Source organism: Marmota monax, unplaced genomic scaffold (assembly GCF_021218885.2).
Source record: "Marmota monax isolate L192 unplaced genomic scaffold, Marmota_monax_Labrador192_F-V1.1 WCK01_AAM20220418_F8-fsc00243, whole genome shotgun sequence".
In the NCBI taxonomy this organism is placed as follows: Eukaryota; Metazoa; Chordata; class Mammalia; order Rodentia; family Sciuridae; genus Marmota; species Marmota monax.
In genome coordinates this window covers 2092648-2116021 of record NW_026694604.1, presented here as the reverse complement: position 1 = coordinate 2116021, position 23374 = coordinate 2092648, and the positions used below count along the sequence as shown (strand labels likewise).

The 23374-nt window shown below is 42.5% G+C and overlaps 1 protein-coding gene across 3 annotated transcripts in view; it reads left to right on the top strand.

The window, feature by feature from the left end:
• Dnah2 (dynein axonemal heavy chain 2) overlaps positions 1-23374 on the top strand; it is a 107175-nt gene that overhangs the window by 19858 nt on the left and 63943 nt on the right. For all 3 annotated transcript variants that reach the window (XM_046422121.2, XM_058572053.1, XM_046422120.2), the window contains exons 9-22: positions 502-659; positions 1101-1188; positions 1570-1775; positions 2220-2349; positions 2813-2995; positions 4094-4308; positions 17248-17394; positions 18599-18755; positions 19089-19328; positions 19615-19803; positions 20456-20603; positions 21077-21269; positions 22724-22924; positions 23011-23167. In XM_046422121.2, coding sequence (XP_046278077.1) covers positions 502-659; positions 1101-1188; positions 1570-1775; positions 2220-2349; positions 2813-2995; positions 4094-4308; positions 17248-17394; positions 18599-18755; positions 19089-19328; positions 19615-19803; positions 20456-20603; positions 21077-21269; positions 22724-22924; positions 23011-23167 — 2412 coding nt within the window. The remainder of the gene's footprint in view (positions 1-501; positions 660-1100; positions 1189-1569; positions 1776-2219; positions 2350-2812; positions 2996-4093; positions 4309-17247; positions 17395-18598; positions 18756-19088; positions 19329-19614; positions 19804-20455; positions 20604-21076; positions 21270-22723; positions 22925-23010; positions 23168-23374) is intronic.

Genomic DNA, 23374 nt, shown 5'->3' with positions numbered 1-23374 from the left:
GCCTGGGCTGAGCTTCTGTTTCCAGATGGAAGTAGCTCCCTCAGGAGGAGGGGCTGTGAGAAGGAAGGTTGATGAGCATAGGAAAGGGAGGCAGAAAGGACAGACCTGCTGAGTTGTGCAGAAGGGAATATCTCATTGTCCTCATTTCCTAGGGTGGGGTCTGCAGTTGGGCAGAGGCAGATTTATCAAGGAACCCAGCTCCTGGGGAGCAGTGCCTGGTGCATTTCATCTGGAGTAATGGCTCTAAAGAGAGGGAATGGGGACACTGGGCTGACTTGCTGGGTCAGTGAGACTGTAGAGCTGAGGACCACTAGGGGCAGAGCAAGGGACCACAAGGACAGGAGTGTGTGGGGAACCCAGTGGTGGAGGACCAGGGGTGAGATGGGTCTCAGGAGACAAATCAATGTGGAGGAGGTGGAGGCATGAGGCACGATCAGGGAGCTTGAAGAGATTGGGTGAAAATGAGGCTGGGAATTGAGGCTGTTGGGCTCCCTTTTGCAGATGAGCAATGAGATCATCCGCTTGTGCTGCCATGCCATTTCCCTGGACCGAATCTTTGAGGGATATGTCTCTTCCAGCAAGGAGGACTTACAAGGCTGCATTTCCTGTTGCCATGCTTGGAAAGATCACTACCTGCAGGCTGTACAGATGCATACCCAGTATGATGGGTCTCTCCTACCATTACCACCTTGTCATTCCTACAGAGGGGGAGATTCTAATTCCTTTCACAAGCACTTTTTTTGTAGTCTGTGGATTATATTTTTGTAGACCTAGCTGTTTCTACATCCAGCCAAGATATTCTAGCTCCAAGCTTTGAGTTCTCCTTATTCTCATAACCTTTCCTTCCTGATTCCAGGAGGCATGAGTCACCTTTGGTCCCACAATCTAAAATTCAGTATGTAAAAATCTTCTCCTAGAACTTAGATGCTGTTTCTCCTCTCTGGTTCTTGACATTTTGAGTCTCTTCATTCAGGATTCAGGGAAGGTGCTTCTCGGGGTCTCTATTTTCTGAAACCAGGGCTTGCAGTCTAGTTTTGCATGGGCAGATTGATCCCTCGTGTTTCTGCTTTTTGATTCAGTTCATTTTTCTCCTAACACAGGTTCTCCAGTCGGGGCTGGGTCCTAGACCAGACCAGCATATTTGCTCAGGTTGATGCTTTTGTGCAGCGTTGCAAGGACCTTATTGAGGTGAGAAGACTATCGGGGAGGGTGGGGAAGGCGAATCAAAAGCCAACAACAGAATCAAAAGCCCTCGAGAATCCTGCTTCCCTCCCCCTAGGAACCAGGGCAGATGGGGTGGAGGTTCTGATTAAGTGGCTATAAGTAGAACTTACCTCTTGGCTCTTTCTGCAAAACTGTGTGCTTTCCCACCACCACATTCTTTTTGGCTTTGCCTATTACCACTGTTTTAGCATCTCGTATGTCATTGTGTGGCCAAATTCATCCCAGCATCCCCCCTACATCTGGTTGGTCCTCCCTAGTTCCTAGATATTTGAAGCTAAATCAAAGAGCTCAGGACTCAACTTTTCAGAAAAGAAGGCAGGAACCATCATGCTGACTTCTTTTCAGGTCTGTGACTGTCAGTACCACTTCGCCCGCTGGGAAGATGGCAATCAAGGTCCCCTTCCTTGCTTCTTTGGTGCCCAGGGGCCACAGATTACACGAAACTTGCTGGAAATCGAGGACATCTTTCATAAAAATCTTCATGTGCTGAGAGCTGTTCGTGGGGGGATCCTGGATGTGAAGAACACCTCTTGGCATGAAGACTACAATAAGTGGGTGGTTCACAGGCTGATGTCAGGGTCAGGCAGGAAGACACGAGAATGGGTGGAGTGGCAGAATGTGCAAAGAAGATGGTAGAAGGAAGAACAGCTCAGGGATGGGAAGATGCAAGAGAGTGCCACGGAGGGAGGTGGCTGATCAGCTTCAGGGTTCACCTTTCAGGACTGAGTTTTGGTTCTGCCGAATCTAGGTATGTGACATTGGGCAAATCATGCTATTAGTTGGTGGCCTCACTCCTCAACTATAAAATAAATAGTAGAACCTTTCTCGTAGCATTGTTTAGAGGATGAAAGGATTCAGGGATGTAAATCACTTAGTCAATGCCTGGCATGCAGGAAACTCCAGTACACAGCAACATGCTTCTCCCTAGGGGGATGTACTTGGGGAAACAGGTGAGGGCACCCCCCACACTTTCACATGCCTCTCTGATGATGCAGATTTCGTGCTGGAATCAAAGACCTGGAGGTGATGACCCAGAACTTGATCACTTCGGCCTTCGAATTGGTTCGTGACGTGGAGCACGGGGTGCTGCTGCTGGACACCTTCCACAGGCTTGCAGCACGGGAGGTGTGTCCTTTCTGCCCCTGCCTTGAGTGTCTCTCTGCCTCCCTTAGTTCCTCCCTAGCCTTCCAAATGCCATTTGGGCCAGGCGTGGTGGTGTGCATCTGTAATCCCAGTGACTTTAGAGGCTGAGGCAGGTGGATCACAAGTTCAAGGCCATCCTGGATAACTTAACAAGACCCTGTCTCAAAATAAAAAAGGCTGGGGATGTAGTCAGTGGTAGAGTGCCTCTGGGTTCTGTCCCCATTATCACCCAAATCAAGACAAAATACAACAGATGCCATGCAGCCCACACCTGTGCCCTTTCCCACATGCTAAATCCCAGGTGCCTCTTTTCTTCCATCTGCTCCCCTGGCTTCCATGTCTCTAACGAGTGCAGCTCTCATGGTAGGGCCACTTTCCTCTGGGATAAGTGGCTGAGGGAATCTGGCTCCATGGGGCATGGCACCTGTTTCTTATTATTATTTAGGCCATCAAGCGGACATATGACAAGAAGGCAGTGGATCTCTACATGTTGTTCAATAGTGAATTGGCCCTTGTGAACCGTGAACTGAGCAAGAAATGGCCATACTTGGTACCCTACATGGCCCAGTATTCTGGACAGGCATACTGGATGCGGATCCTTCGGCGGCGTATTGACAGAGTCATGAATGTAGGTGCCTGTCCTCTTCCAAAATCTGTCCTCAGTGAGATGGCAGGGTAGGCGGGCTATGCCATGGGCTAGGAAGGATGGGGGATGGGTCCAGAGAGGTTCCCTAGAGAGTTTTCATGACCAGAGACTAAGCTGCACAGGGTGGGAGCAGACTTAGTTCAGTAAGGCAGGCCTTGGGTCTGGTTTGCAGAGGTGGCATGTGCAGCTGGTAGAACAGGGATCATTTTAGGAATTTCATGTCAAGGTGGAGAGGAAGAATAGTGATAGTGGTAGTATCTGGGAAGTTGGGTGAGGAGAAAAATGATACAACTTGATAATCCAGAGACCTGGACAGGCGAGGCCCTTAAAGGGTCTGGTCTGTCTGGAAAAATAAGCTCAAAGAAATAAGGCAAAGCCAGACACAATGGCTCACACCTGTAATCTCAGTAATTTGAGAGTCTGAGGCAGGAGGACAGTAAGTTTGAGGTCAACCTCAATAACTTAGTGAGAATCTGCCTCAAAATAAAAAATAGAAAGGACTAGGGATGTAGCTCAGTGGTAAAACACCCCTGGGTTCAACCCCAAGTACTAAAAAAATAAATAAATAATCAAAAAGGCAATCAAACAAAAAACAGCAACCTTTAAAACCCTTTTGGGAATATAGGGTGAACACATTGGGTACTGACCTGCTGTTGTCTGATTGATTCTGGTTCTGGGAGAGAATAAGGCAGCCTGCAGATGAGTGGGCTAAGACTGAGGCATAGAAGGGCTGAGACTCATTTTCAACCTTGTACCTCTTAGATCCTTCACCTTCTGTGATTTACTTTTGGCTCCTCAACTTTTCTCTTGTGCTGAATCTCTAGGTTTTTCTTTTCTCACTTTGACTCCCTTTTTCATTGTTCTTTGGTCTCTTCCTTCACATTCCTGTTTGGCTCTGCCTTCCCCTAACAGAATCAATAAAAAAATCATAGTAAGACTTGCATGTATTGTTGGAGTGTGCATGTGCTTGTGAGAGTGCATGTGTGTGTGCATGAGTGTACATGTGTAGGAGGTGTTGGGGGGTTGTTCCTCCTGGGAGAATGTGCCAATAAGCCAACCTCATCTGTTCTCCCCACTCAGTGCCTTTCTGGTGCCCATTTCCTGCCCCATATTGGGACTGGAGAGGAGAGTGTACATACCTATCAGCAGATGGTTCAGGCCATTGATGAACTGGTTCGAAAAACCTTCCAAGACTGGACAGCCACGCTGGACAGGGACTGCATTCGACGACTGGACACCCCATTGTTACGAATCAGCCAGGAGAAGGCGGGCATGCTGGATGTCAACTTTGACAAGTACAGGACCCAACCTGGTCCCTTCTTCCTATCCTTGGTCCAGTCCTCCTCTTCAACTCTCCCAAGAACTTAACTCCCATCTTTTGATTTCTCTCTCTGTTCATCTCTCTTTCTCTGTCTCCCTCTCTTTCTCATACTGTAATATGATTGCTATTGCTTCTGAATTTTAACTTTACAGTTTATCTTTTAAAAATAGAGCTAATAGACAGATGTAGAGGCACGGGCCTATGATCCCAGCAACTAAGGAGGTTGATGCGGGGAATTGCAAGTTTAAAGCCAGCCTGGACAACTTAGTAAGACCCTGTGTCAAATAAAAAGGACTAGAAATGTAGCTCAGTGGTAGACGCCCCTGAGTTCAATCCCTAGTAACACACACCACACAGACACAGACACACACACATAAAATATAAAAACAAAGGATAAACCCAACCAAAACACTAACCTAATAAACCAGTGATACAGATGTTCTGCCACTAGATGGCCATGATGGCTCAGCTAAGTCGTTCAAACACTGAATCACGGTCTGGACTTGCCTGAGAATTGATGGATAGGGCTGGAAGATCATGCCCTCTCCCACAGCTTTAAAATTATGATATTTTCATACTATAATTTAAAAAGATTTAACCAGTCCATTAATGAATTTATTCAAAAACATACAGTGAGTGTCGTCCACGTGTTGGGAACTGGGGTAGACCCAGGGAATGTGTGGATGGCAAAGGAGGAGGCATAGCTGTCACTCTGTAAGTCAACAGTCCTACCATTGGAATGGAGCTGGCTTCCTGTCCACATGAGATGCAGAAGAGAAAAAACAACAAAGAAGCTATGTAAGGCATGTGTCCACAGAGATTGCAGACCTTCTGGTGACAGGGTTTTCCTAATCAGAATGAAATAACTTTCCATTTGATTGGCTTTGGCAGGCTCTTGTTATCAGCTCTGCCCTGTAGGAGTGTTGCTTTTTATACTCCTAAGTTGTTGCTCCAGCATTGGCTTTAGCTCATAAAGTATCCTTAATTGTTGGGGGCAAATGTATAAGGGACTTTGCCAGAGAAGGCCTGTGTGGAGATGGAGTCCCAGAGGAAACTGCAAGTGACTGTCCTGGGCAGCTGAAGGAGGCCTAACCTGGGGGACATGCATACTATGGTTGAGAAAGGAGGTGACAGAACCAACATGGGCTGAAGTGAAGCATTAGGGAGGAAGACAGAGCTGTCAGAAGCCACACATGTGAGGGAGCAGTTAAGGAACAAAGTGTGAGAAAGGAAAGGGTAAGAGGTTTGGGATAAGACTATGACAGTGATGGGTATTAGGACTGGATTTGGTTTTGTGATCTGTGGCTTGAAGTACAGCCAATTAGAACCCTATGACAATTGCCTCATAAATTGATGATAAAGTTCTGAAGAGAAAGATCACTAGGCCAGAGTTACCCTGGTAATAACATTTGCAGGCACACAATGGGATTGAATCTACAGGACGTATTCTCCCACCAAGCTGCGTACCCCTGAAGGCACTGTGCTGGGGAGCCACTTGGACACCCTTAGATTAATATGAATGTGGGCATACACAGTCCAACAGTTGCCCCTTTTCCCACAAAATAAGGAATTGTATTTAAATCATAGAATTTTATTGAACATTGATGATCGATATTTACATTTTAGATATGAGGGGGAAAAAAACAAAAGTTGAGGCAGAGAAATGCCCTCTGTGACACTGGCTGGGGGCTCCTTGCTTCTAATCCTTAGGGCCAGCCAGTGAGAGTGGGTATAGTACAGCCTTCAATCCTAGGAGGTTTGGAGTCTGACCTCTGCGGTGGCGGGTCTATTTTGCCATGTGGCCTTAGGCAAGCCACCTAATTTCTCTGAATCTGAGTTTCCCTCATTTACTTAAAAAAAACATTTCTGAGGTTGTCATGAGGCAAGATGACATATGTAGGAGTCCTCACAAAGAATAAACGATCAATCAGCATTATTTTCCCTTAAAAATTGCTTCATAAAATTCGGTGAACACATTAATTTCAAACATTTAGGAAACAGTAGGTGGTGTGGGCTTGTAGTTCCAGCTACTCACGAGGTTGAGGCCACCCTGGACATCTTAGTGAGATTCTGGATCAAAATGAAAAAAGGATACATAAAAATAAATAGAGATACTGTGTGTTTATCTACAAATAAATAAATGTTTTTAAAAAAATGAAAAAAGGAAAAAGGGCTGAGGCTGGAGCTCAGTGGTAGAGCACTTATCTGGCATGAGAGAGGCCCTGCGGTTCAATCCTCAGCACCTCAAAAAAAAAAACAAAAACAAAAAAACCCCCAAACCCCCCAAAATCAAATTTTGCAGGTTGGAATAACAGTTTTAATTTCTAAAACATTTAAGCATTTTAGAAGGGCTAACATACATGTAATATAAAATTCAAAGGTTATGAGATGGTAGAGGCTGAAAAATCTCCCTCTGCTGCTGTTCCCAGTAATCAAGTTTCTCTCTGAAGACTCTGCATTCCCAGATTCTCTTGTAACATTCCAGAGATAATTGTATATGCCCACACAGAAGTATCCTCTTTTTATATAAATAGTAGCATAATATACATCTTGTTCTGCATAATCAAAATATTTAATATTTCAAAATATTTGCTTCTAAATATTTAATATATCCATTATAAAATTAATTACCAACCATTTTAGAAAATTTGCAAAAATGAAGGAAATTAGAAGAAAGAAAACACATAAAGGGCTGGGGATGTGGCTCAAGCGGTAGCGCGCTCGCCTGGCATGCGTGCGGCCCGGGTTCGATCCTCAGCACCACATACAAACAAAGATGTTGTGTCCGCCGAAAACTAAAAAATAAATATATATATAAAAAAAGAAAAACATAAAAATTATGTGTTTATATGTGTATGATGCTAAAGATTGAACCCAGGCCCTGTTCGTGCTAGGCAAACACTCTACCACTGAGCTATCTCCTCTGCCCGTGTGTGTGTGTGTGTGTGTGTGTGTGTGCGCGTGCGCGCATGCACGTGTGCGTGTGCACACACATACAAAATACATATATACATATATATTACACACATATAATTCCCTGTTTTAGTATAGTTGTTTTCCTTTAATCTTTTTAATTTTTACTAGGTATTTTGAAATAATGCTCATTGTTAAAGGAAAATAGAAAAGTTATGTAAAGGAAAAAGTAAAAATTCCATACACAGTCCCAATCCCAATGATGACCATATAATTACCAAAACCAAACCCAAAACCAAAACTAAAACAAAATGTACTGCACACACAAAATAAGATCACATTATGAGAAGTTTTTTTTGTTGTTGTTGTTGCTTTTTGTGGTGCTAGGGATGGAACCCAGTACCTTGCATGTGCTAGCAAATTTTCTACCACTGAGCTGCATCCCCAGCCCATGAAAAATATTTTTGCAATTTGATTTTTTAAAAAGTTATTATATAAGTGAGATTTTTTTTTTTTAATTTTTTATTGTGGGTTGTTCAAAACATTACAAATTTCTTGACATATCATATTCCACACTTTGATTCAAGTGGGTTATGAACTCCCACCTTCACCCCATACACAGATTGCAGATTCACATCAGTTACACATCCATTGATTTACAAATTGCCATACTAGTGTCTGTTGTGCTCCCCTGCTATAAGTGAGATTTTCCATTTGGTTTGTATAGAATTACTTGACTCTTTCATGGCTGATAGTATTCTAAGGTAGGGCTCTGTTGTAATTTACTCAATATATCCACTATTGATGGACTTTTTCTAAGTTGTAGTTTCCAGGTTTCTTCTTCTTCTTCTTTTTTTTTTTTTTTTGGTACCAGGGATTGAATCCAGGGGTGCTTAACCACCGAGCCACATCCCTATTTATGTATTTTATTAGAGACAGGGTCTTGCTTAGTTGTTTAGGGCCTTGCTAAATTGCTGAGGCTGGGTATGAACTCCTGATCCTCCTGCCTCAGTCTTCTGAGTCACTGGGATTACAGGCATGCGCCACCACACTGGACCTCCTGGTTTCTTAATATTCTGCTGGGCTTCCTGAACCTGTTCCCTTTCTTTCTCCAGTGCTGTGCTTTCTGGAAGGTTGATTTCAGTGTCCTTTTAGGTAGGAAAAATTTCTGCTATAATCTTTGATCTGGAACACTTTTTGCACAATCTTTTTTTTTTTTTTATGGTATTGGAGTATTGGGGATTGAACTCAGGAGACCTCTACCTCTGAGATACCTTTCCCAGCCCTTTTTGAAATATTTTATTTTGAAACAAGGTCTTGCTAAATTGCTGAGGCTGTCTTGGAACTTGTGAATCTCCTGCCTGGTCCTCCTGAATGGCTGGGATTAGAGGCTTCCCCTACCACACCCAGTGCATAATCTTTATAGTAGAGCTTAACAAGGCAATTTTGGACCAAATATTTATGACCAGGGTTTGTCTGAAACCCAAATAATAGACACTTCTTCCAAATAGAGGTAACTGTTCCTGTCCTTTGGCAGTTGTTTTCTAGAGAGATATAAGATGCTTTATACTTTGTGGTTTTAAGATAAGCCTCAATCCCATAAATAATGGATGAGAAAGAACATGATTGTAGTGAAGGATTTTGAAAAGTTTGGGCTCATTAAGCCTGTAAAGAAATCCAAGAGAATTTCAGTTTCCAAACCTTATTAACACTCCCCAGGAGCACAGATAACTTTATCAGGGTTACTCTTCATGTTCAAGGTCTGGTTAAGATCTTGAAATAAGCATATTTTTTTAAAATGTCCTGATGGTCTTCAGACTGACTCTTTTTTAGTTCTAGGAGATTTCCAGTCCCTAATAGTATTTATTTTATGCCACAAGTGCTTTTTTTATCCCACCTTATATCTCAAATATTTGAACTCTGAGGTCCAAATCAGCTTTTACCACATTTTATGACCAGACCAGCTTTGCAGATGGCACTTAACACAAACATATTCCAGATGTCGTCTATACCCTGTTATCACTCTTTGAATAGCAGAGTGGAATTTCCCCAGAGCAGGAGAGGGGACACTGACGCCTCTTTGATTTTTGTTCTGAGGGATTCCCTCTCTTTCTTTCCCTGTTAACCAGTACAGTCTCCACTGATCTGTTCTGACTAATCAGCACTGAGCTCAGCTGGTCTCACCTGTCCTATCTCTGTTACCTAACCATATATCTGGGGATATATTATAAAATATTTCACAAAAACAATTTCCCAAATGCATTTTTTAAAGAGAAATTATATTTGTAAATAAAATAAAATTTTGGGCTGCACTTGTAGCTCAGTGGTAGAGTGCTTGCCTAGCATGTATGAGGCACTGGGTTCAATCCTCAACACCATATAAAAATAAATAAATAAAATAAAAGTATTGTGTCCATCTATAACTAAAATAAAATAAAATAAAATTTACATTCTGAAAATTTATTGACAAATTTCTGAAAGACTGAATGTCATTATAAAAAAGATTCCTTATAGGATTTTCAGTTCAACCTCAGGAAGATATTGTCTGAGTTTATCCTGTTGACTAATTAAATTTTGATAATTTGTGTTATTTTGAAAATTGGGTCAAGATGAGAAAAATCAAGAAATATTTTGATACATTGTTGGCCAGTGTACTTACTCAAGTGGGTGTGTCCTGATGTTTATGAGCAGGGACAAATTCAAGGCCCTCAGTTTGAAGAATATATGAAAATAGACTTATGTTACTAGAAGTGCCCATATATATTCAAGCCCCTCAGTAGCTGTAACACAATTTTTGGTTAAATTGATATTCTGTGTTTATTTTATTATGATTCTATTTTATTGTCCACTACTGAGCTGAGTGATTATATATTGATACACAGTGGTTCCTCCTTAACAGCGCTCAGAAAATATTAATTAGTCTTGAATTGAGAGAGTGAGATCACACATAATGAAAATGATTATTACAGTATATAGTTATAATTGTTCTTTCATTATTATTGTTGTTAATCTCTCTTTTGGTACTGGGGGTTTAACCCAGGGGTGTAGCCATATCGTCAGCCCATTTATTTATTTATTTAAATTTAGAGATAGGGTCTCTCCAAGTTGCTTTAAGGCCTAGCTAAGTTTGCTGAGGCTATCCTTCAACTTGCAGTCCTTTTGCTCCTGAGCCACTGGGATTATGTACCCAGTTTGTTGTTAATTTCTTACTGTGCCTAATTTATAAATTAAACTTTATCATAGGTATGTATGGATGTGTAGCAAAAAAATATAGTACATTATGTATAGCTGTAGTTTCAGGCCTCCACTGGGGGCCTTGAAACCTTTCCCCCATGGGTAAGTGGAAGTTCCTGTAGTTCTTTCCTTGTTTACATGCTATCTTGTCTTTTTTTTTTTATCTTTATTTTTGTTTATTTACTTTTATGTGGTGCTGAGGTTTGAACCCCGTGCCTCACATGTGCAAGGCAATTGCTCTGCCACTGAGCCACAACCCCAGTCCCTGTTATCTTGTCTTTTTGGGATGGATAGTTACTATTTTTGTCAGCACACTATTCACTATTAGTTCTTCCAAACAAACCAACAAAATTCCTTTGAATAATATTTTTTCTGGCAATCTGACATGTCAGATGTGCTGTTTCATAGTTTTCTCAGATCTGATCCGTCACTCCCATGTTTGGTCTGACTGGTTGATTTCAAGGTCTGTTATGGAGGGGTCACCCTGGAACTTCCCTGAGTCTCTTTTCTTGTTTGATCTTTTTTTTTTTTCCCTTCTGTGGTTCTGGGGATTGAATTCCTCATTTATGCTAAATAAGTGCTTTACCATATAGCTATATCTCTAGCCCCCTTGTTTGATGTTCTGTTTCCTCTGTCTTTTGATTTATGCCTTTAGATAGAGTGTATCCTTTAGTAGCTTTCCAAGCAATAATGAAAAGGAGTTAAATTTTTTGAGTTTTTGAATGATTGGTAATAACTGTTTTGTTTGTATGTTTTTAACAACTGTTTTCTGCCTTTTATTTACTAGACATTTGGCTGGGTTTGGAATTCTAGTTTGAAAGTAATTTTCCTTGATTTTGACTTTCTACTTTTACATCAGAAGCTTTTCTCAAATGTCTGGTGATCCATTGGTCGGTCATTTGTACTTGGGAGAGTTTTACTCACTCTGAAGAAATTTTGATAGTTTCAGAAAGAATGCATACTTCAGTGTAGTTCTTCAAAGTGAAAAAAAAACATTTTTTCTACAATCTCTTAATGCATGTATCACAAATAAATGAACACTTGAAAATGATTTCATTCATTAGGTCATTTTCCTATATTGAAGATGAAAATATAATCCTTTGCAAAGTTTAAAGTGGACATTATTTCCAATATTGTTACTGCAGGGCTTGCCTGTAGAACAGACAAAAAAAAATATTCTGGAATTTTCACCTCAATATTCTTTCCAAGTCACATTTCAGTAATATTCAGGGTGCAGTTTTATAAGCATATTTTTAGGTTGAAAATTCTTTAATCCTTTGTGATTAAATGGTGAAATTTTATTTAAAAAGATTTTTTAAGTCAAGTGATTTTATTTAATATTTTAAAAATGTTCTAATATTCTTCAGGTATTCTCTGATTTTATTCTTTACATTTAGATCTTTGATCCTTTTGAAATTTATTTGGTTAGGGAGAAAGGTACAGATTCAACTAGAGTTTTGTATTTAAAAAAATTTTTTTTGTAGTTGTAGATGGACTCAATACCTTTTTAAAATTTTTTATTTTTACTGAGGATGGAACCCAGTGCATCATACATGCCAGGCAAGGGCTCTACCACTGAGTTACAACCCCAGCCCAATTTTTATATGTTTTTCAGATTGCTAGCCAATAGACCTAATTTCACTTATTTTATTATTATTATTATGTTGTTGTTGTTGTTGTGGTGGTGGTGGTGGTGGTGCATGGTGCCAGGGACTGAGTCGAGGGCCTCACATATGCTAGGGAAGAGATATAGCACTGAGCTACATCCACAGCACCCTAATCTCTTTTATTGAACTGCTATCTTTATAATAACAAATTCCCACATCTATCTCTTATTTTGGAATTCACTGTTCTGGTCTAGTGTTTCTGTCTAGTCATGTGCAGGATCCACACTGTTTTAATTATTGTCCTCATTACTCTCCTTTTTTTCCATTTCCTTGGCTATTTTTAATCTTTATTTCCCATAAGAATTTGAACCAATATATTTTGTTCTAAAAAATAGTTTCATTCCTATTTTTATAAAAATAGAGATTGGATTAAATTTATAGGTTAACTTTAGATTAATGCGTATCTTCATGATTTTCAGTTTTTTCCTATCCCAAAATAGCATTTTCTTTTTAAGACCTGCTTTTTGTTCATAAGTCAATATATATATCGATGTATCTAGTGTGTGTATAATAACTTCTAATTATTGTTTTAATTATCATTATTTTCTTTCCTCATATGATAATGTCTAACTGGTTACAGTTTTTGTACTTGGGAGCTTGGATTTTTTTTTTTTTTTTTTTTGGTACCAGGGATTGAACCCAGGGTCTTTACCACTGAGCCATATTCCAATCCTTTTTTATTTTTTATTTTGAGATGGGGTATTGCTAAATTGCTTAGGCCTCACTAAGTTGCTGAGGCTGGCTCTGTACTTGTGATCCTCCTGCCTTACCTCCTGAGCTGCTGGGATTACAGGCATGCATGCCCTGCCACAAATGCCACACAAGGCAGGAGCTTTGATTTTTATGTTAATTTTGTACTCTGCCACTTTCTACAAATATCTTGTTTAAAATATTTTTTCTTGTAAAAGATGTTTTTTATCATAAAGCATACCATATACATAGAGACCTGCTTAAAATTTGTATGTTCAGTTTAATAAATAGTCTTATAAAATAAATGCCCTTGCATCTACCACCCTAGTCAAGGACAGAATACTGCCAGCAATCCAGAAATCCCTAATAATTATTTTCAATAGAATTGGTCATTAATACTTAAAACTCAGGGCTGGGGCTGTAGCTTAGTGGCAGAGCACTTGCCTAGCATGTGTGAGGCACTGGGTTTGATCCTCAGCACCACATACAAAACTAAATAAAATAAAGGTATGCTGTCCATCTACAACTATAAGAAAGAATTTCAAAAATACTTAAAACTCAGGAGATTTAACAAAAAGATCCACTTTCTCTTGAAAAATCAGAAAGCATGGCCACATTGGGGCCACATTCCCAAATGCCACAATTGCAAGGAGCCCTTTGGCCATGGCCCTTTTAGATGGAGTGTGCACTTTTTAGCTCAGCTTTAGGCCAAGTGTCAGTTGCCATTTTTCATCACACTGGAGTTACACTTTCCTTGGACATTTCTGAATTTCTGAAGTTTGCTTTAGAATATAAAACCAAAAGGAGCTGGTAGGAGGTTGGATGGTGAGGCTGAAGGAGAAGACTTGGTTCTGGTGTAGGCTAGTGCTGCTCTCCTTGGGGTGCTCCAAGTTTTTGGACTAGATGATTCTTCTACTTATGAATGCATTGAGTTTGAGGTGCCTCTGGGACAAACAGAAGAGATGTCTAGCAGACAGGAGCACATGCAAGTACAGAATTCAGCCATTTAGGAGTGATCAGCTTGTAGTTGTGGCTGAAGCCACGAGAGTGGATAATGCCACCCAGGGAGAGTTATTGGACATGAAGAACCTTGAGAAGTCCACAGTTAAAGAAAGCATCAGGGAAAGCATATTCTTTACTGTGATCCAGCACTTAGCTGAATGATTTCCAGGGACTCTGGAGAGAGGAGGGTGCTTCTACGCAGGCAAGAGCAGAGTGGGGAGAACTGTGTTCCACATGTCAGGGAAGAGAGTTGGAAGAAGGTGGGGAGTATTTCACTGGGATGTTAAGACCTACAGAGAGATGAGGAGAAGTGCTGAGAAGCATCCCCAAGGGAATCTTAGCTATAAGAATCCTTGGTGAGCTTGATGAGAGCAGTTTTAGAGTTGGGGTGGGTGGGGAGCCTCCTCTCTGGGGGTGAGAGTGAATGGGAAGAAAGGAAATAAAAGAGAATATTTTAGGAGGATTCTTTAAAGAAGGCAGGTTGTGAGGGGGAGGAAAATGTGTTGCTTGCAGGAGGATAGGAGTCAAGGGAGGGTTGCTTTTCTTTTATTTCTTTTTTAAGGCCACAGAAACTTGGCTGTATTTCAATCATGGGAAGAAACAAGTAGGTTGAAGGTAGAGGAGAGTTCGAGAAGATGGCAGGAAACATCGGTAGACCAGAATCCGGGAGGAGGGTTCAGCTTCTGTGGGAGGAGGGACTCTCCTGCTCTCCTGTCATAAATGGAAAGAGTCTAGCTGTGGAGACAGGTAAGTTTACAAATTTTATAGCAGGAAGTGGATGGAGGTTTTTTTTTTTTTTTTCTCCTGTGACTAGGAGGTGAGGCTTTCTGTTGGAGATGTGGGAGAACAGCTTTGAGAAAAGGGGAAAGGGCTTGCAAATAGTCCCTTGAGAGAGCAGGAGGCAGCCTGGGGAGCCTGGTGGGAGAGGGACCTTGAGAGGGCAGTGAGCTAGTCTTCATGGCCTGGCAGCTTTCTCCAGCATTACTCAGGGCTCGGTGTGAAGAACATTGGATTTCACCAGTATTGGGGTTTATGTTAGGTGGTTTAGACTAAGCAATGAGATGGAAGAGTGAAGTTTGGCAAGAGAATGGTTAAAATAAAGGGCAAAGGTTGGGGTGTAGCTCAGTAGAGAAAATGCTTGCTTAGCATATATGAGACCCTGGTTTCAATCATGAGCACCAACAAATAATTAGATAAATAACAAAATAAAAGACACCTGGGAGTTGTGGAGGAAGAAGTGAAGATAGGAGGGGTCTGAGAGCCAGTACCATGGCCTGGGGCCTGAAGGTCCCACTGAGGTCAGAGAACTGATGGGCTGAGGAAACTTGAAGAAAGTTCTGGAGTGGGAGGGAGGAGGATGCATCTGCACTGAGGTTGTGTGAATGGGTATCTTAGATGTGGAGGAACTGTGAACAAGTTCCAGGATGTGACAGGGTAGTGGCAGCTGGAGTAGGAAGGAGGAGAAATTCATCAGATGTGAGAAAATTCAGGCGCTTAGGATGAAGGTTGCATATGCAGCTTAAAATGTTCTGGTATGCCATTTAATAAGGAAAAATGAAGTAAAATTAATTTTAATTTTTAACCCAGTATTCCCAAAACATTACCATTCTAGTACATTAAAAAAATTATTAATGGAATGTTTCCTATTCTGTTTTCCTCAGAAAGTCCTCTCTCCTTTCCCTCCACTCCTTTTTCTCTACTTTCTGAGAGATTTCTGTCAATTTTATGTCTTTCAATTTTTTTTCTGTATTTGGGAGTGAATCCAAGGCTTTGCATATAGTAGGCAAGCACTGAGCTACATCCCAACCCTTTTTATTTAATTTGGAGTCAGGGTCTCACAAAATTGCTGAGGCTGGCCTTGAACTTTTGATTTTCCTGTCTCAGCCTCCCCAATGGTTAACAGGGATTACAGGTGTGTACCATCATGCCTGATTTTTCTTTTGATTTTTAAATGTTTCCACTATTATTTCTAACTTCTAAGAGTTTTTATAATGTTCCTTTTTTTAAAAAAATTATTTATTTATGTGGTGCTGAGAATTGAACCCAGTGCCTCACATAGTGTCTACTACTGAACCACAACCCCAACCCTTTTAGTGTTCCTTTTTGTAGCATCATATTCTTGTTTCATGGATCCTCTTCTCTGTCTCTTTATTTCTCTGAGGATGTTAGTGACAATCTTGTTGGCTTTTCTTATTTGAGTTGAGCAGTCCTCTTGTTCCCTTCTAGCTTCTGTTTGTTTGGGCTTCTACCATCAGTGCTAGGAAAGGCAGATTCTTATGTCTTGTGATCCTTGGTGTTGTGTGAAAAGGAATTGGAATCAATTGGAAGCTCTGGTGAGAGGCAGGTAGGGCTTGTCAATTGTGAATCTCACTGTGGAGTCATCTGGGTGGGCTGTTTTCAGGGTGACTCTCAAGGTCAACATCCTTAGATTTGTTCTTTTAGGCTGGTCAGAGGCCACAGAAAAGAATCTTCTAAACTGTTCCTGGGAGCATAGGTCCTGCTTCCAGATTGTGGGTTTCTGAGTGGGAAAGAAGGCTGGGTCTTAATGTTCAGTATATAACCCCCCCTGCTTTCAGTAAGTTACTCCCTCCTACAACTCAATCTGAGGCCCCCAAACCAAAGGCCCCCTGTTTGTCTCTGTACTGCTTTTGCCAGACAATAAACCTTCAGTGCCTTTCTTGGGTGAGGGAAGGGTACTTCTTTACTGTGCCAAATAGGGAAGAGACAGGGAGAAAACTGTTTCTTCAGCTTTCCACTGGTCTTCCTCTTTGAGTCCCAACTTCAACTGCTCTTCTAAGAAATTTCTTTGAAGCCACCATCCCCTGGCCCTTAGAAAGCCAGTTGACAGCTGGGTGCGGTGGCGCATGCCTGTAATCCCAGAGGCTCTGAAGGCTTAGTCAGGAGGATCACAAGTTCAAAGCCAGCCTCAGCAATGGCGAGTCACTAAGCAACTCAGTGAGACCCTGTCTCTAAATAAAATATAAAACAGGGCTGGGGATGTGGCTCAGTGGTTGAGTGTCCCTGAATTCAATCCCCAGTATCCCTGCCCTTTCAAAAAAGAAAGCCCCATCCCTGGGGCTTGTCCCCACCCCTGGCTTGTGATTCCCCCTCGCTCCTTAGTCATCAGCTTTTCAATTTCCAGAGTTCCTTAATTGTCATCTCCTCACACCTGTGGGCTATGCCTTTGACACCTGGAAATCCACTTTACTGTTGTTCTAATATTTTTGGGAAAGAGCAAATGTAACTGTGTCTGGTCAGTCTTTGTCACTTGGAAGTTCCACTTCATCTCCTAAACTCTGTTCTTTTGTGCTTCCCAATCCCAAGCCCTTTGTTCCACTGTTGGTTCCAGTTTGTCCCCTTGAGCAGTTCCCCTCAACTGCTTTGCTTTTTTTTTTTTTTCCTCTCAGGACCCTTCTGATTCTCTTTTTGGAGATTGACTACTGGGAGCGGCTGCTGTTTGAGATACCCCATTACGTGGTGAACGTAGCTGAACGAGCGGAGGACCTGCGCATTCTGCGGGAGAATCTGCTACTTGTTGCCCGAGACTACAACAGGTAGGGCTCCAGGCCTCACTGCAGCCCTTCTAGATGTTATTGCATTCCTCCTCTTTGTCTTCTCTGCCCCACGATGTTGTCCATTTCCTACAGTTTGTCTTTTACATTTTGTCCATCACATACACAGAAGTTTCCCTATGCTTTCTCATAATGATTCCTGTCCTTTGTAGTTGTGTCTTCCAGCTGTAGAGAAGAGAGCAAAAACAACCAGATTCCTTCCTACCTCACAGGGCATTTCTCTAAGAATGAAACTGGGCCACACTGGGGTCATGGAGACAGAATGACAGCAGAATCATTGAACCAGGGCCATGCTGCTCCCATCTCACCCCTATCCCCTTGGTCTCTGAACCCCTGTTACCCATCTCTGGAGTGAGGCTTTGTCCTGGGTTAAGTACTATCTTAGTAAGTTCAGGTTGCTGTAACAAAATACCATAGACTGGGTGACTTATGAACAACAGAAATTCATTGTTCAGAGTTCTGAAGGCTGGGAAGTTCAAGGTGAAGTTTCAGGTAGATTCAGTGTCTGATAAAGGCCCATTTCCTGGTTCATAGATGATTACCTTCTCACTGTGTCCCCATGTGAGATGGAAGCTTTCTCAGGCCTTCTCTATTTATCCTCATGACCCAGTCACCTTCCAAAGGCCCCGCTGCCTAATACAGTCACCTTGGGAGTGAGGATTTCAACATATGAATTTGGGGAAATCAATCATTCAGACCACAGACGGTATCTTTCTCAGTCTAGTGAAAGTCTTAGGGGATGGAACAAAGCATCTGAGTGTCTAGAACTGCCGTATTCAGTATGGTAGCTTCTACCTGTATGTCGTTATTTCCATTTAAGATAATTAATTAAAATAAAAAGTAATGAGTGATGTGGGTCAGTGGTAAAGAGCACCCACCTAGCATGAATGAGGACCTGGTTCAATGTTCAGCATCATAAGTAAGTAAATAAATAAAAATTTCAGGTACCTATAGCACAGGCCACATTTCAAGGGCTCCATAGTTCTCATTTCCCAGGATTTCCCCTGTTTCCCCTGTGACTAGTGGATACAGTATCAAACAGCACATATTGTAGAACATTTCCATCACCACAGAAAGTTTGTTTGGAAAACACTAGTCTAGAATTGAACTTTCAGATCTTTCCAGGTGTGGAGGAGAGGTCTTCAGAACTTGTCCCCACCAGCTACTAGTCCTTTCTTATATGCAGGATTATAGCCATGCTGTCTGAAGATGAGCAGGCCCTGTTCAAAGAGCGTATTCGATTCCTGGATAAGAAGATTCACCCTGGACTCAAGAAGCTGCATTGGGCCTTAAAGGGGGCCAGTGCTTTCTTCATCACGGACTGCCGCATACATGCCAGCAAGGTAAGCCATAACTGGGAGACCCTAAAGGGCTGCAAGATTGAGGGAGAGGCTGGTGCATGGCAGCCCCATACCTGAGTCTTGGGTAATGGTGGAGAGACCTGAGAGTAGTGTAAAAGAAATTAAGTGTGCTTAGGAAAGCACTGTCGTGTGTCAGCAACTCTAGGTGGAGGACAGATGAGAGGGTAGAATCAGGTCCAGAGGGTCTCTTTCCCAACTGAAACTCCCCAACAGGAGGTGTGTCCAAGTATGCATGGTGCTGGGGCAGTTCAGTGGGAGATATATTAGTTCCTAGAAAGTGGCCATCTATAGACCATGGGTGGGGTCTGACTCCAGGTGCAGATGATTGTGAATGACTTCAAGGCTTCCACTCTGACCATTGGCTGGAGGGCCCAAGAGATGTCAGAGACACTGTTGGTTCGAATTAGTGGCAAACGAGTATACAGGGACCTGGAATTTGAGGAGGACCAAAAAGAACATCGGGCAGCTATACAGCAGAAATTGATGAGCCTACACGAGGATGTGGTGGCCATCATGACCAACTCCTATGAAGTCTTCAAGAATGATGGCCCTGAGGTAGGCTCCTGTGGCTAGGGCTTTGTGGTTTAAAAGGCCACAGTCTTCAAGTCCCATTGGACCATTCTCTTGTCCTCACCATCCTCCATTTTTTTTAAACAGTGTGTGTTTCTTAAACATCCTACTGTAGTCCTGCATTCAGTCCGCTTTCAATCTTCCTGTCAAACTCAGCATCTTGCCTTTTTATTTAAGCACCTGTTCCTTTCCCTATTGGCTGGTTCTCATTTCCCAGGATTTCCCCATTTCCCCTGAGGGCTTCTTTTGCTCTTGGCTCTTTTCTCACCAGATTCAGCAGCAGTGGATGCTGTACACCATCCGGCTGGACCACATGATGGAGGATGCTCTGCGCCTGAATGTGAAGTGGTCGCTGCTGGAACTATCCAAGGCCATCAATGGGGATGGGAAGTCCACTCCAAACCCAGTTTTCCGAGTCCTTGTCATTTTGCAGAATGATGTGCAGGGAGGTATAGCAAAGGTAGGGACCAGTGTGTCAACATCCCAAAGCTATCACACCTTATTTACCAATTTTCCTCGATTCCTAAACTTGGTCCTTGACCTTGATTTTCAGCTGTGGCCACTGGATCTGGTTCTGAAGCGTTCAGCCTTACCAGTCTTTTTTAAAATTCCATATTTTTTTATTGGTGCATTATAATTATATGGGGAGATTTGTTGTTACATATTTGTACATGCAAACAATGTAACAATATAATTTCCCAGTATTACTCCCCAGTATTTCCCCTTTCTCCTCCTTACCTCCCCCGGTCACTTTCCTCTACTCTATTGATCTCCTTTCAATTTTCATGAAATTCCCCCCACTCAACTTTCTTTTCCTTTTTCCTCTCTAGCGTCTACATATAAGAGAAAACATGAACCTTGACTTTCTGAGTTTGATTTATTTTACTTAACATAATGTTCTCATGTTCCATTCATTTTCCTGCAAATGGCATAATTTCATTCTTCTGTATGAATGAATAAAACTCTCTGTGTGTGTGTGTATACACATATATATATATATATACACATACATATATATGTGTTTCACATTTTCTTTATGCATGCCTCACTAATCTTGAGGCTTGTCTCCTCCATGGGCTGTGCTAAGGTCCTCTCTGTTGTGCTCCTCACAGGTGGAATTCTCACCCACTCTGCAGACTTTGGCAGGTGTGGTCAATGACATTGGCAGTCACCTCTTTTCTACCATCTCTGTCTTCCGCCACCTTCCCGAAATCCTCTCCAAGCGCAAATTTCACCGGGATCCCATCCATATAATCGTGGGTGAGAGAGCACTAGGGGGAGTGTCAGGGGTGGAACTATCAGAGGCTTAGGCCTCGGTGGAGCTAGAAGGAGAGACCAGGGATGTTTGCAGACATATTGGGCCAGTCATCTCCATGAAATATCCAGTCAGGGGACCAGATTAGGGAAGGGAGCAGGGGTGGGATGGTGGAGAGATTAGGTGACTGATGCTCGTGATATTTGGGAATTGGGTGGGAAATGAGCAGAGACAAGTTTGAGACTGTAGCTTGCTTGAAGAGGCCCCACAGGAGAGATCTCTGATCTTGTGGAGGAGACACTAACAATCATACTTTCACTTTCTTCCTCCTCCATTGTTTTATAATTGTCATGTTTGAGCAGTACTTCTTTCAGGAACTGGTGTTATAGAGGAAGGTTGAGGGCAGTACCCAGGGGCTAGGCTGGAACTTGGGCTGGGGTGGATATCAACGAGAAGTATCTTTCTGGATCCTTTCAAGAGCGAGATGAGGACATAAAGAAGATCCAAGCCCAGATTAGCAGTGGCATGACTAACAATGCTAGTCTGCTGCAGAACTACCTCAAGACCTGGGATATGTATCGGGAAATCTGGGAAATCAACAAGGACTCCTTTATTCGTCGTTACCAGCGCCTTAACCCCCCTGTCTCTTCTTTTGATGCTGACATTGCTCGGTGAGTGAATAAGGTGGAACATAAGAGGATTCTTTACCTCTGGATTAACTGGAGAAGGAGGAAAGAACCCAGAAACTAGGGAAAGGGTCTGAAGAGGGCAGATGCAGGCACTGTATGTCTATAGATATTAGATATTATGCTACCTACCTTAGAACATTGTAAGATCATCAAATATATGTGAGAACACCTTGTGAACTCTAAGGAACTGTGCAAATGGACTAGTTGTGGTTATGCAAGCTTCAGTGTGATGCACACTATGACTAAGGTGTACAAGGTGCCAGGACAGGTCAATGGAAGTTGTGATATCAGCTTTCTGTTACTGTAACAAATACCTGAGGCAATAGACTTATAAAGAGAAAAGGTTTGTTTCAACGACAGTTTTGGAGGTTTTAGTGCATGACCAGTTGACTCCATTGCTTTGGGGTCTATGGTCTCTGATGGCAGGATGCAAAGCAGTAAATCCACAAGGGTGTGTACCCAGGGACCAGTAAGCTTCCTGCTGTGCCCACCTCTTAAGGTATCCACCACTCTCAATATTGCAAGCTGAGGTCTAAGTTTGTAATACATGGACCTTTGGAAGGACATTTAAAATTCCATATTACAGCAGAAAGAAAAAAATTTCAACTGGGGGCATCAGGAAAGGCTTTATGGAGTAACTTTGAGGCTGCTCTTTATAGGGTAGGTAGGATTTCAGCATGCACAGAGGGGAGGGCATTGTTTGTAGAGGAAATAGCACAAGCAGAGGTAAAGTTGAGCTCCAAAAGCATGTTCCTCACATAGTGAGAAATCTAAAGCATGGGAAGTATGTGAAGGGACTTATATCCAGAAGCCAGTCCTCTAAACAACCTCATGAGATATGTTCCATTATCACTGCCATGTTACAGAAGAGGAAACGAAGATTCAGGACAGTTAAAAAACAACAAAACAACAACAACAACAAATACTTGGGCTAGGCACAATGGCAGGACCCTGTAGTCCCAGTTATTTAGGAGGCTGAGGCAGGAGGATCACTTGAGCCCAGGAGTTCAAAGCCAGCCTGTGCAACATAGTGAGACCCTGCCTGAGGTCATAAACTAGAAAGCAGCAAAACATGAGCTCAATCCAGACCCATGCCACTCTAAGACCTTGGATGTCAGAGGAAGGAGTTTGACCACTATTTCGTCTCCAGTGGTTGGGCTTTGTTTTATTTTTTGCAGTGCTGAGGATCAAACCCAGTCCTTGTGCATGTTAGGCAAGGGCTCTACCACTCAGCTGCATCTCCAGTCCCTTGTAGTGGGTGATTGGGAAATTGACACAGTCACAGTTGTCTTCTGGGGATGGGTGGCCCAGGAGACACCTGGAAGTAAGAGAACCCTCTAGAGATGGAAGGAAATAAGAACTTGAACCAGTATTGGGACAAGGGGCACATCTGGGAAGAAAGAAAACATGCTAGTGCAAATCTGGGGCTCTTACAGCTACACAGAAGTGGCCAACAATGTGCAGAAGGAGGAAACGGTCCTCAACATCCAGTTCGTGCTCCTGGACTGTTCACACCTCAAGTTCTCGCTGGTGCAGCATTGCAATGAGTGGCAGAATAAGTTCACAACTCTGCTCAAGGAGATGGCAGCGGGGCGCCTGCTGGAGCTGCATACTTACCTGAAGGAGAATGCAGAGAAGTAGGGCGGGCTCCCACAGGTGTGAAGGTGGGGGCGGGGGAGGTCCTACGCTTTCTGCCTACGGTGCTTCCTTTGCTGGCCTTTAGAATCAGCCGCCCTCCCCAGACACTAGAGGAACTAGGGGTCAGTCTGCAGCTCATGGATACACTGCAACACGATTTGCCCAACGTGGAGAGCCAGATCCCTCCCATCCACGAGCAATTTACCATTCTGGAAAAGTACGAGGTGCCGGTTCCAGATGATGTAAGTTCCAGCAGTTCTTTGGTGCACCCAAGTTAGACCCATACCTGTGGCAGCAGTTTGTGGGGGACTGTGGTGCTGTCAGGGGGCAGAGCAGAGGAAAAAGAGGAGGAAGAGGCTCAAGATTCAACCCCTGAACAAAGCTAATTCAAATGGTATTTCTGTTCAGTGTATAGGTTTCTTTGAGGCCCAGCAACTCCCTGCTTGATT